This window comes from Eublepharis macularius, chromosome 1, assembly GCF_028583425.1.
Source record: "Eublepharis macularius isolate TG4126 chromosome 1, MPM_Emac_v1.0, whole genome shotgun sequence".
NCBI classification, from domain to species: Eukaryota; Metazoa; Chordata; class Lepidosauria; order Squamata; family Eublepharidae; genus Eublepharis; species Eublepharis macularius.
In genome coordinates, this window is record NC_072790.1 from 8,434,746 (window position 1) to 8,447,391 (window position 12,646).

Here is a 12,646-nt window from a genome sequence, read left to right on the forward strand (position 1 = left end):
AAGATTTTGAAGATTAAAATCCAGTTGAAACCAGAGAATTTGTTGTTGGGAATAATGGACAGCCAGTTGGAAAGCAGCTTTGGAACTTTGTTTTTATATTTGATTGCAGCGGCAATCTGTGTGTATTCTATGCACAAAAGTGGAAAACTCAAACATTGCCTACAGTGGAGGAATGGTGGATAAAATGGTGGATAAAAGTGTTGGAGTTTAGTTTAAGGGTTACTTTTTCTGTTTTCTTTTTTCACTTGTCTATGTATTGCTAGTGTCTTCTTTTTAGAATGTTTTTTATCCTCTATGTTGGTTGTCTATAGTTTTTATGTTATTGTTTATAGTTTAAATAAAGAAAAATTATAACCAAGAAAAAAACAAACAAAAAGTCAATAAATACAGGGCTTTTTTTCAAGGAGAACGCGGGGGAATGGAGTTCCGGCACCACTTGAAAATACTCGGCAATAGTGCTTGAAAATAATATGATTTCAAAGAATCCCGTGTGTTTCTTCCTCATTTCCCTCTTGAGAGTTCTGCCACCTCTTTTCCCAGAAAAAAACCCTGAATAAATATATAATACAATTTCTAAAAGACAACAGCACACATATTGCACAACTGAAATAGCAATCTGTGGGGGCGGATGGCCAACTATTCACTGTTAACAGAACAGGGGATAACCCGCCCCCCATGGCAAGAGGCCACCTGCCTCAACCACCATATGCCTGGTGGAACCTCTCTGCCTTATCCTCTAAGGAGCCTTCCTTCAGCCTAAGAAAATTTCCTCCAATCCTCCAATTTAAGTAGGGGGAAGTTTTCTTTGACTGGACTCTGGAGGAACTTTGCTCAGTGGAGTTGTCAGCAAGGCTTTTCCACCATGTAAAGGACCGTCACTGAAAATGCTCTGGTACAAGTGGACAACTGTTTCACCAGTTTACAGAATGGAGCTTTAAGAAGTCCCTGCTCAGCTGAGCAGAGCAGTTGCAGTGGGAGATGTCGAGAGAAGCAGCCGTGCAGGTTTGCAGCAAGGCCTCAGGCCATGAAGGACTTGCTAGGGCATAACCAGCACCTTGAAATGAATCTGGAAACTAATGCGTAGCCTCCAAAGCACTTGGGGACTGTTTGACAATAAAACGTGAGCATATTTATATAACTTATCTGCAAAATTATGAGAGTGAAAAAAATGGGTTTGGGCCTTACCCATTTTTGGGGGGAAGTCTGTTCCGGTCAAAGAAATGTGGGACAGATTTCACCAAGTCTCTGCATCCTCTGCAACCCTCCAAACTGCTCCCAGAGATGCAGCAATCCTTGGCCCATGACTTTAGGGGACAGCTGGGTTGCCACCCTCTAGATGGGGCCTGAGGATCTCCCAAAATTATAACCAATCTCCAGACTAAAAGAGATCATTTCCCCTGGAGAAAATGGCTACTTCGGAGGGTGGATCCTATCATATCACGTCCCTGTTGAGCTTCCTCCCTTCTACAAATTCCACCCTCTCAGCTTGTACCCCCCACCCAATTTCCAGGAATTTCCCAGCCTGGACTTGGTAACCCAAAGCACAGCAGGGCTCAGAGGGATGGGGGAGGCAGGAAAATTCGGTTCTACGTGCCCTGCTCTGCTAGATCTAGGTAGGATCCACTAGGGTGCCAACTCCAGGTTGGGAAACTCCTAGAGATTTGGAGTGTGGGGCCTACAGAGGGATCTTAGCGGTCTAATGCCATAGAATCTACCCTCCAACGCAGCCATTTCATCCAGGGAGACTGATTAATGGAGTTTGGAGATCTCTTGTAATTCCAGGAGATCTCCAGGCTCCACCTGGAGTTTGGCAACCTGAGATCCACCCATGTTTATTTCCTCTTGCTGTGTGCCTGTGCCGTCAAGTCGCAATCAACTTATGGAGATGCCAGCAAGGGGCTTTTTAAGTAAGTGAGAAGCAGAGGTGGTTTGCCAGTGCATTCTTCAGCATTTCTTACATAGCTTCTACTTTTTATTATTATTTTGGGCTGTTCTTGATTCATCGCTGTCCTTTTGACTTTTATTATCAATCATCCTAGTTGGATGGTATTACTGTATTGTTATGTTGTAAGCCTCTTTTAGAATTTCATTATTAGGGTGGGTTATTGAGAGGCGGCAACTGGGATTCTCTACCAATGTTTACTGGGATTGTTCCCTTCAGAGAACTCTTGAAATAATCAGTCAGATGTTCAACTGGAAAGGGTTTTTTTTTATTAAAAGAGAAATAAAAGGGCAATAATACACACAGAGAGAACACATACAAGGTAACTAAGAGGAAATCAGGGAGGAAAGGCAAGAAAAGTTTCAGGGAAGGCTATAATTACCAGTTTCAAAGATGGGTGTGTGTGGAAGCAGCAACAGAACAAACAGCATTTCATGGAGAGAAGATCCAAACGGATTTGGGGGTGCATGGACAGGCCCCAAACTTGATGGGTTTTCTGAAGGAGGATAGCAAGTTGGGAGAGGCTTGATGGATCTACCTGAGGTGGGCTATAGGTTTAAGTGGTGCTTGAGGGCCCTGTGAGTTCTGGATGGGGAAAGCTACAAGGCTTGGTGAAAAAGCATAGCTAGGTTAGGGTAAATGGACGAGGGGCTGGGTTTTGAGCAGGTTAGTCAAGAGTTTCTTGGGAGAGCCACTGGACTAAATTATGCATCTCTCCAGGGTATGGAGGGGGCTGTCAGTCAGCCAGCCACTCCAACTGTCCTTCTAAAATATCTTCCCTGCCTCTGACTTGACTGGCATCCATTTTGTTTCATCTCAGGCCAGGCAGTGCCATGTGCTTATGATAAGTGAGGAAGGGTGTTCCTGATTTTCCATCTGTAAACTGTCCCTCAGTGACGGGAGGGGTTTGATTGCTAACAGCTCCACACCCGAATCTCCAGGAATTTCCCGAATTGGTGTTAGCACACTGACGGGCCACCATTTTAAGCCAATGCTCTACATACACTTGTGCTTTCTACAATATATGTAGTTACTGAAATTATTTCACACAGTTTATGGCTGCTTTGATATGAAAGTGATCCACAGAGGTAGATGCTATACTTGGTCTCACAAAATAACTTTCCCCTTCCTCTTCTTATGTAGCAAGAAGGAAGGCATCAAGAAAGAACGGCCCAAGCAGGTAGCCAAAGTAGAGGTTAGCACAAAGCAGGGCTTTTTTTCAGCAGGAACACGGTGGAATGGAGTTCCGGAACCTCTTGAAAATGGTCACATGGCCGGTGGCCCCGCCCCCTGATCTCTAGACAGAGGGGAGTTGAGATTGCCCTCCACACATGGCACGGAGGGCGATCTAAACACTCCTCTGTCTGGAGATCAGGGGGCGGGGCCACCAGCCATGTGACCATTTTCTCCAAGGGCAACCCACTGAGTTCCACCACCTCTTTTCCCAGAAAAAAAGCCCTGGCACAAAACAATGAGAGTGTTATCTAAAATGTCAAACAGGCATTGCTCTAAAACAGAGAGAACACTATCTTTTGAAAAAGCAACAACATTTGTCACTGGGGCAAATATCAAACACAGCAAAGAAAATAAAAATTTACATATGATTATTATTTTTATTTTTTTCTCTTTAGATAACAAAGCTGTTTAGTAAAGAAACTGTATTGTAGATGCCTAGGAAATACAGAAAGAACGTCTGTCTTTTGCTCAGTTTCTGGATTTCTCTCTAAGATCCTGGTAGGTGGCCACAGTTGGGACAGAACTTATAATTCAGACACATTCCCTTATATTAAGGAATTGGTAGTTTGTGGACTCGACCTAAGATCACATGACCTTAGTTTTTTCTAGAACAAGAATCTTCTAAACAGCTGTATAACATGGCTCAGTTGCTCTTCATATTAAAGTTGTTTTAAGCCATTCCTCATTCCGGCGCTCTTCTATTTGTTGACTCAGAAGGTTTTAGTCACAGAAGAAGTCGATAACCTGCAGGATGCAACATTAGACGGGAATAGCAAAATGTATTCATTTGACAACAGGGCTGTAGTTATTCAAAAGAAGATGACCTTGAAGACACCTCCTAAAAATGTTACACTTGGTAAAAATGATAGCAATATAGTGTAATAATAATAGCTATGAATAAACGGGGGGGGGGGGGTTCGAGTGTTGTTGGAAGTCAACAAAGAAAAGGGGGAGGGGGTGGGGTATATATCTATGTAGAAGGGTTAATTTAGATAAGTTTAATGTATTAATCAATTATTGTATATTGCCTCATCCAATAAAAATTATTTTTTAAAAAAATGTTACACTAACATACAAAATTTATTGGATGTAGCTGTAACTTCCATGCAAATATAAGATGACGCCCCACCCCCCTTTTAATGGCATACCTGGAAAAATGTCGTCTTGCCTTTAGTGTTGCTAACTTCAGGTCGAGACAGGCCTGGAGATTTGGTGGGGGGGGTGCTGGGGGTGTGTGTGACTTCAGTGGTATATAAAGTCATAGAATGCATCCCCCAAAGTAGCCATTTTCTAGAGGGGAACTGATCTCTGTCCCCTAGAGATAGTTGTAGTTCTGGAAGATCTCCAGCCACAACCTGAGGTTGGCAACTGTATTTTCATTTGAGAAAATATAGTAAAGTAATTGGAACATAATTCTACCTTTTTTTAAAAAAGGGGTCTCGAAATTAGATGCGCTGATAAGAGGCCCACCGTGGACTTGATTCTCGAAAGCTTATGCTACAGTAAAGTTGGTTCGTCTTAGAGGTGCTACTGGACTCTTTTCTATTTTGCTACTACAGACTAACACGGCTAACTCCTCTGGATCTGTGAAGATGTGTCCAGAGACCCAACTTTGCTATTATATCAGGGCGACTCCCCACCCCCGCCCAAATATCAGCTCCCAAAGTCAAGAAACAGCCGAGCAACTCAGGACCGCTCTCAAAAGGCCCCCTTGTGGCCCACAGCTTGGGCTGTCAGCTGACTTGGAGGAAAATGTCCTGAACCTTTAATGGGCTCTTAATGTGTGGGATGGAGCAGTTGAAGATTTTCATGGCATGGAAGCAAATGACATCACGTGGCAAACAATGGGTGATTCCGCACATGTTGGATAATGCACTTCCAATCCTCTTTATAGATCATTTGGAACAGATTTTTTTGTGTGCAGAACAAAAAATCCACCTCAAACGACTGATAAAGTGCATTATCCAGCGTGTGCGGAATCAGCCAATATCCCTTTAAGCCTCTGTTAAAGGGACAGGACCCTTTTCTCTAGGCCCGTGGGCGACCCTATGCACAACTAGGCCTGCCGACTTGGGGTTGGAAAATGCCTGAAGATTTCAAGGGGGAGCCTGGGGAGGGACACCAGCAAGGCATCATGCCACGAGCTGGCGCTTCCCCCAAGGGAACTGACCTCTGTCGTCTGGAGGTCAGTCGGAATTCCAGATCTCCAGGCCCCCCCTGGAGTTTGGCAACCTTGTGCTTCTGATGTAGCTGCTGGATCGCAGTCTTATGAGACAAAGATGGATGGAGCACATTTTAAGCTGCTGCTCTTCCATTTTGTAACAGCTTTTGAGATGTTATTTTGGAGACATCGGAAACAAGCCATGAAATTCCTAAAGAGGGTTTTTAACGGCAGGCATCAGTTTGGAAGCTGGAGCCTCCTCCTCACTGAAGGGGTCTGCCAACCTGTGCCTGCATCATCACACTGTTTCGGGCTCCCCGTGGCTGCTCTCCTCTACGAAGAAATCCCCGTCCACACAGAAGCTTTGGCACCCTAGGGCCCCTCCCCTTTCCCCCCTATATGCAAGCTTCCGATGCGACCGGATCGGTTTTTAGAGCATTCCGTCCCGCGCATCCCCGCTTGCAACCTGAAGTGTTGCTGCCCTGGCAAAGTTGATCTCCTCAGTGCAAAGCAGCCTGGAGTTATGCATGGGGGAAACTGCTGCTCTCAGTACCACAGACGTTATCTGCAAACACCTCTGCTTCCTAAGGAGGAAGGAACTAAGAAGGCAGATGCTAAGAATTTGGTGCGTAGCCCAGCTCGGGGGGGGGGGGGGACAGCTACTAGCCACAGGCGGCAGCCTGGCCAAAAAGCACACAGTGGGCCCCTTGTGCCCAGAAGAGGGTCGCTTTCAGCACATGCCAGGCCAGAGCTAAGCAAAATCTGACACGAGGCTTATTCAACGCTTTCAGGGAAGCAAACGCATCACTCAGTTCGCTTAGCAGCCCTCTTCCTTTGAAAACCAGCCCATCGGCTTCACCACTGCTATGGTTACAGGCCAAGAGGCTTTGGCAAAACACCAGCCAGGCCTGCATCCAGTTCAAAAGATGGTAGGACACGACCGATCACCTCTTACCTTTGTGGGAATAGTCTTGTTCGCTTCCCGATAGACGTGTTGTTCCGTAACCAAAGTCCTGGGGAAATAACCAACGGTGCCCATCTGGTCCTCATATTGCTCATTGTAAACCTTCCAGGTTGCAGCAAACAAAAGCCAGAATTAAGCACGGCCCCCATTCTCCAGAGTGCAACTAAGGCTGGGCGTCTTTTTGGAGAGCAAGGCTTGCCACTGCTCCTTGTTCCCAATGCAAGCTTCTTTGGGACAATGGAAAAGGGGTCAGAGAAATTATCCTTTTTCCTTTGCTAAAATGCCTTGTGAGTGGGGATGTTTGTTTAGAAGGGGGAACACTGAAGGTGCAAAGAAATATCTTCCTTTTTGAGAAATGGTCAGCGTCAACACTTTATTTCAGCTGCTACTCAACAGCTGCACGTACCTCAAATCAGTAGTAACATTGCTAGAAAAATTTTGTTCTAGTCACTTCAATAAAGGTTAACTAACAAAACAAAGTTATAGCTTCCATAATTGCTTACCTAAATGTATACATGTATTCCGTGTTTGCTGTCTTTTTGCCTCCTGCCTCGCTGCTGCCTAATGGCTTTGTGCAATACACATTTCGGTGTTTTCAAAAGGCAATGCCTTCGTTCGGCCGTAGCACGAAACCGACTTTAAACCAACGCCCAGCATGATTGACACATCGGGCCACCGCATTAACTGTGGTTAGGGGGGGCGTGGCCATTAAACCCGGAGTCAAAATGCTGGCTTGGAGGTTTGTTTAAGTCTTAACTGTGGTTTCGTGTGATATACTAATGCCAGCTTCCTGGGCTGGATCCAGCGGAGCAAGCAGGATATGCCTTAAGGAAGTGAGTTTTTCCTGCCCTACCCTCAGCCGCAGCCCCCAAAGCCCCCTGAAATGCTGCTTTTGGGGAGGGGCATTTGGGGCTGCAGCTGGGCTTACCGATTCCTGCTTATGGCGGGAGAGCTGCCGCCTGCCATCACTGCCGCTCAATTGGGCAGTGGGAGGGAAGTGGCCAGCAAAATGGGAGGGCACGATCATCGCCTCCGGTGTGATGAGGCAACTTGCATCATAGCCCGGAAGTGACATCATCGTGCTGGGAGCAACATGCAGGCAATTGGCCCAAACTCTGGCAAATTCTAGGGTATCGCCCCCAGCCGGATGACCTCACTTCCAGGTCATGCCAAAACCTGCGTCATCGTGTCAGGGACAACGATGACAGCCACCCCCGTCTACCAGTTACCAGGCCCTGCTTGGCATCCCTAGCTGCAGCAGGATGTGGGGGAGGGGGGAGGGGTTTCATACTCTGTGGGTAGGAATCCTTCCACTTGGAGAAGCCCTTCCTTTGGATCCAAGCTGGAACCCAGATTTGTTTCTCAGAGCCATCCTGATTCACTCCTCCTGAGCTACAGGATAAAGGCAACAAAGCCAGCCTTCGTCTCCGTACCGCAAGATTTCAGTAATCACGTGTGAGCAAAACAAGCCATGGCTTAGCATTATGGCAGAAGTGACCTAGGGCTGCTTTCTTTCTCAATCTCAATGCTTCATTCCAACCCCACCTTGGAGAACTTTATTGGAAAACTCTCCCTTTTGGCCAACAGCTACTCAGCCTTCCTCCAGACCCTCTTCAGAATGCATGGGGAGGAGGAAGAGGCCAGAATGGACCTGCCCACCGAGAGCCAAGCTACAAGTGACGGCTGACACCGGTTGGACACTTGTCAGCTTCCCTCAAGTTTTGATGGGAAATGTAGGCATCCTGGTCTTGCAGCTGTAATGGAGAGCCAAGCTGTAAAACCAGGACGCCTACATTTCCCGTCAAAACTTGAGGGAAGCTGACAAGCGTCCAACCTGTGTCAGGCGTCACTTGTAGCTTGGCTCTGAATCACTGCTTTTTATGGAAAGGAGCTTCCCACCTCCACTTCTCCCCCTGTAAACATCTAGCTGGAGAAGGAAAGCGGTGCTCCAGGCACGTAACTAGTTGTGGGGAGAGGTAGGGCTGAGAATCTGTCCCCTGGCTTGCAAAGAATACTCATCATCCCAGTTTCTCAACATTGCAGGCATTGAAGCCAAGCACAGATAGCAGGCTGTTTGTATGCTGAAGACCTTACACTTCCAGACCAGAATTCTCCTGCTTTTTTCTCTTTCACTAGCTTCGAATAAACATAGATCAGTTGCCCCTTCCGGATATTAATGAATCTGCAGTCTGGTGCGTTGTAATCGTCTTCTGCTCTTGCAAGGGAGATGGCATCTGGCAGGGAAAGAGAGACAGGCGGAGGGTGAAAAGAGGGCAGGCAGGGCAGCCTGCAGGGAGGACACCCTGGTATATCTTGGGAAATGCCTTGAACCAAGAGGAAAAGCAAGGTGGAAATGTTTTAATAAAGGAGTAAAATAAATGCCAAACCAAAAAGCAAGACACCGAGTTCTCTCAAATGCCATTCAACTATAGCTAGAGTACAGAGTGCCTGAAATTTTTGCAACAACTATCATTCTATTTTTTAAAAAATCGTTAACGTTGGGACATGGTACACAACAGCTGAAGTTTATCATTGGATATCTCAGAGATTCTAGATATTACTTTCATACACTACTTGTGCCCGCCACAATCAATTAAAAACAGACTTACACACACAGTCTTCATCGGCACAGAGCTTCTTTCTGGAAAGTTTGTCCATAAAAATCCCCCTGATGGTAGAGAAAGTAGATCCAAGACAGAGTAGAAAGAACAGCCGACAAACAGCGCGTGACATTTTCTTCCTCAGCCCTCTCTTACAGGGCCCTGGCTTAAATGAAAGGCAGACAGAAAAATGGTTCTCTTTCATAGAAACACCAAGACTCGGCAGCAGGGATAAGCATCCCTGGCCACGGGGAGGGGGCAAAGACAACATTCCAGCACTTTGAAAAAACTGCAGAAGTCCACAGGGAACCTCTGGTTTTATTTACCAGTCTTTCCAAAATCTCTCTCTCAGCTACACAGATTATTAATGCAAGAGTCTTAAATTTATATCAAGGAAATTTTGCACAAGAATGGAAGAATCATTAATCTGATAATTGTGCAAATGGTTTAAAGTGCAGCAGCACAAGCAGTCCTGCGTTGGGCCAGGGAGGATGCGCCAATGTGCCACGGTCAAATACAGGTCTGGAACCAGTACGAAGGGGAACGCTAGCATCCCTCCATCCCTCCCTCTGCCGAGACTTATGAGACACTGGATCCGTTCAGAAGACAGGGGAAGCAATGTCATTTAATGCAATCTGTAAATCACAGACTTACTCAAACGCTCTCTAGGGATCTCTTTCTCCAATCTCAGTAGCATCTCTAAAATGCCCTAAGAATATTGCCCATTGGGGAACATCAGACTGAACCCGCAGGGGGCTTCTAAGGCCTTCATGATGTCCCAAAAGAGGAAGGCAGTCTTTCCAGACTCCACACAAATTATGAACCAAGGTTCAGGAGGACTAGGAACCAGATGTTCTCATTATTGCTCTACTCTCTAATATTTATTTACTTCATTTATACCCTGCCTTTCTCCCCAATAGGAACCCAAAGTGGCTTACATTGCTCTCCTGTCCTACATTTTTATCCTCACAACAACAACCCTTTGAGGTAGATTAGACTGAGAGTATGTAACTAGCCCACGGTCACCCAGCAAACTTCCATGGCAGAGTGAGGAACTGAACCCGGGCCTCTGAGGTCCTAGTCCAGCACTCTAACAACCGCATCACGCTGGTTCTCCATTCAGCCCCCAACATTAAATGGTAAGAATCTGTTGCACTGGGGAGGAGGCATTCGAGGTGGATGCTGCGGATCTGCAAGCTTCTTCCCACGTTCTGTTCCGCAGATACAAAGGCTGCCAATTAAGGTGCAATTAAATTTTAAAAATATGAATTTTCAGACCTTTATTGATATAAAAAGTGGACAGCTTTTTGATAATTACGATTTGTAGATAATGGCCGGGATGAAGAATTTTGAAACAAGCTAAATCATAAGCTGGCAGGCTCGTTGCCAACCATCTGGAGCTTTGTTGTTCTGCTGTTGAGAAGCCCGACAGAGGTTTCTGTGGTGTTCTATTCATCTCAACCTAAAGTATTTAAACTGTTGTAATAGATTGGACTTTGGGACTTACCCTTCATATGGACTTACCTATCTTGCGTTGGTTTACTATCATCTTGAATGAATGTAAATTGTTACCCTGATTGAATATAATTATTGGTATTATTTATGACTTAAGAGTAGATATGGGCACAAACCCAAAAAACCCCGAACCATGGGGTTCATGGTTCGTGCGTTTTTCATGAACCAGGAACCATGAACTGGCATGGAGCTGGGCCAGTTACGAACCAGTTCGTGGTTTGTGGGGTTTAAATGCCCCTTTCCAGCCACTTAGAAGCAGCAGGGAAAGAGGCATTTAATCTTTAAAAAGCCCTTTCCTGCCGCTTGCAAGGGGCAGGTTCCTTTAAACTATCAGCTGGGGGGAATCCCCTCCAACAGCCACGGCTGCCATTTGGGGTAAGAGGACCCTTTTTGGGATTGGGCTGTTTAAAAGGCCCTGCTACTTAGGCAGGTCCCTTTAAAGTATCAGCTGTCAGGTGGTGGAGGGGGGATCCCCACCAGGAAAGGGGCTGGGGTTTGGGCCATTTAAAGGGCCCTGCCACTTGCAAGTGGCAGGTCCCTTTAAACTATCAGCTGGTAGGTGGTGAGGGGCTGATAGTTTAAAGGGGCCTGCTGCTTGCAAGTGGCAGGAAAAGTTTAAATGGCCATTAAAACTGCCCCTTTAATACGAACCACGAACCAGTAGTCCAGTTCATGGAAATTCATGGAAACGAGCTTCCACTAACCTTGGTTCGCGGACCCCGAACTGGGCTAGTTCATGGGTTTTTTTGCTTCGTATTTAGGTTCGTGCCCATCTCTACTTAAGAGTGATGATGAAAGAAGTCATCAGAAGTGTTTGAAAGAGTGGGTGACAATAAAAATAGTGTTGGTAGGTTCTATTGTGTTAGATAAAAATACCCTACTGTGATGGACAGGACTGGTTCTGGGTCTGCTTCTCCTCAAAACAGCCAATGACAGTGGGAGAAATGCTGGGCCAATGACAGTTGGAGTCTGTTGGAAGGCAGTTAGGAGAAGAGAAGGTTTTGGGAGCTGCTGCGGAGAAGGTGGTGCTACACCTCTGAAGATGCCAGCCACAGCTGCTGGTGAAACGTCAGGAACTACAATGCCAAGACCACGGCAATACAGCCCGGAAAACCCACAACAACCATCGTTCTCCAGCCGTGAAAGCCTTCGACAATACATCTAAAGTAGTTCCTTTCCATGATAAGATCTAACAGGTCTAACAGGTCTAGAAGGAAACTAGTAGGAGGAGATTTCTCAAGGCGTAAATTGAATTGAATTATTTTTCATTTGATGTAAGTAAACGAATGGCGTGTGATTATGCAACATTTTTGTGCCATTGGCGTGATAATTGTAGCATTATTGTGTATTGTTAATTTCAGATATGGTGGCCTGAAGAAAGACATTTTGGTCTGAAACGAGCAAAGAAAAACTGCCGGCTCGTACTCGTTGCCATCTACCTACTTCACCACTTATCTGCTTTGAGCGCTGTCTCCTTGTAAACGCGTTCACGCCACAGTTTGAGTTTTTAGAAATTGTGTAATTACCCATTGTGGCTAAAGATTGTTTCCAATTGGAATTTTGGATGGTAGTGTTGGTGTCTTTATACAGCTATTTGCTTCGAGTGTCTTATATGTACCATGCCACGGCTTGAATCCTTATGAACCATACTCACCCATTGTGGTGAAAGACTGACTTTGACTGGGATTCTGGACGCTCATGTTGTAGCGATCGTGGAGTTTGTACTTGTAAAATTGTGAAATATATATGTAAATTACAAGTACTATTACGATTGTGCTGCTTTCACTTCTTTTTTTCTCCTGTTGTACATGTAACTTGGAAGTGATACACCCCCCCTTTTCTTTGCTGATGCAGGAATAAGAGGCACGGACCCATGAAGCTGCCTTACGTTGAACCAGACCCTTGGTCCATCTGTGTCAGTATTGTCTACTCAGCCTGGCAGGAGCTCTCCACAGTCGCAGTTAGAGGTCTTTCTCATCACCACCTTTTAAGTGAAGATGCCAGAGATCGAACCCGAGACCTTCTGAAGTCAAAATGCTCTGCCATTGAGCTGTGCCCCTTCCCTGCAGCCTCGCTTGATTACGCAAAGGAGCCCTGCCATTCTGCGCCTTTCGTCAACAGCGGCCCGCAAACACGGAGGCTGTTCATAAAGGCAACATCCCTCCTTTGGTATTTGCTCTTCACCGCCGTACCTGGTATTTGCAGGTACACTGTCCTCGAACAGAGAA

At 45.9% G+C, this 12,646-nt stretch overlaps 1 protein-coding gene across 1 annotated transcript; it reads right to left on the minus strand.

The window, feature by feature from the left end:
- Positions 1 to 3,565: 3,565 nt before the first annotated feature.
- On the minus strand, positions 3,566 to 9,036 carry OTOR (otoraplin). The gene is made up of 4 exons (XM_054998417.1): positions 8,913 to 9,036; positions 8,398 to 8,537; positions 6,295 to 6,405; positions 3,566 to 3,922 (listed from the first exon to the last, which is right to left on the minus strand). The coding sequence occupies exons 1-4, from the start codon at positions 9,034 to 9,036 to the stop codon at positions 3,899 to 3,901; spliced, it is 399 nt and encodes a 132-aa protein (XP_054854392.1). The 3' UTR covers positions 3,566 to 3,898.
- Between the last annotated feature and the right edge of the window lie 3,610 nt (positions 9,037 to 12,646).

Excerpts from the sequence above, each read along its gene's own strand:
- OTOR (XM_054998417.1), bottom strand. The coding sequence starts at position 9,036 with ATGTCACGCGCTGTTTGTCGGCTGTTCTTTCTACTCTGTCTTGGATCT. Across the intron at positions 6,406-8,397 it reads GAGAATTCTGGTCTGGAAGT|GTTTACAATGAGCAATATGA; the intron begins GTAAGGTCTTCA and ends GCAACCTGGAAG. Across the intron at positions 3,923-6,294 it reads ACAAGACTATTCCCACAAAG|GTTATCGACTTCTTCTGTGA; the intron begins GTAAGAGGTGAT and ends TGCATCCTGCAG.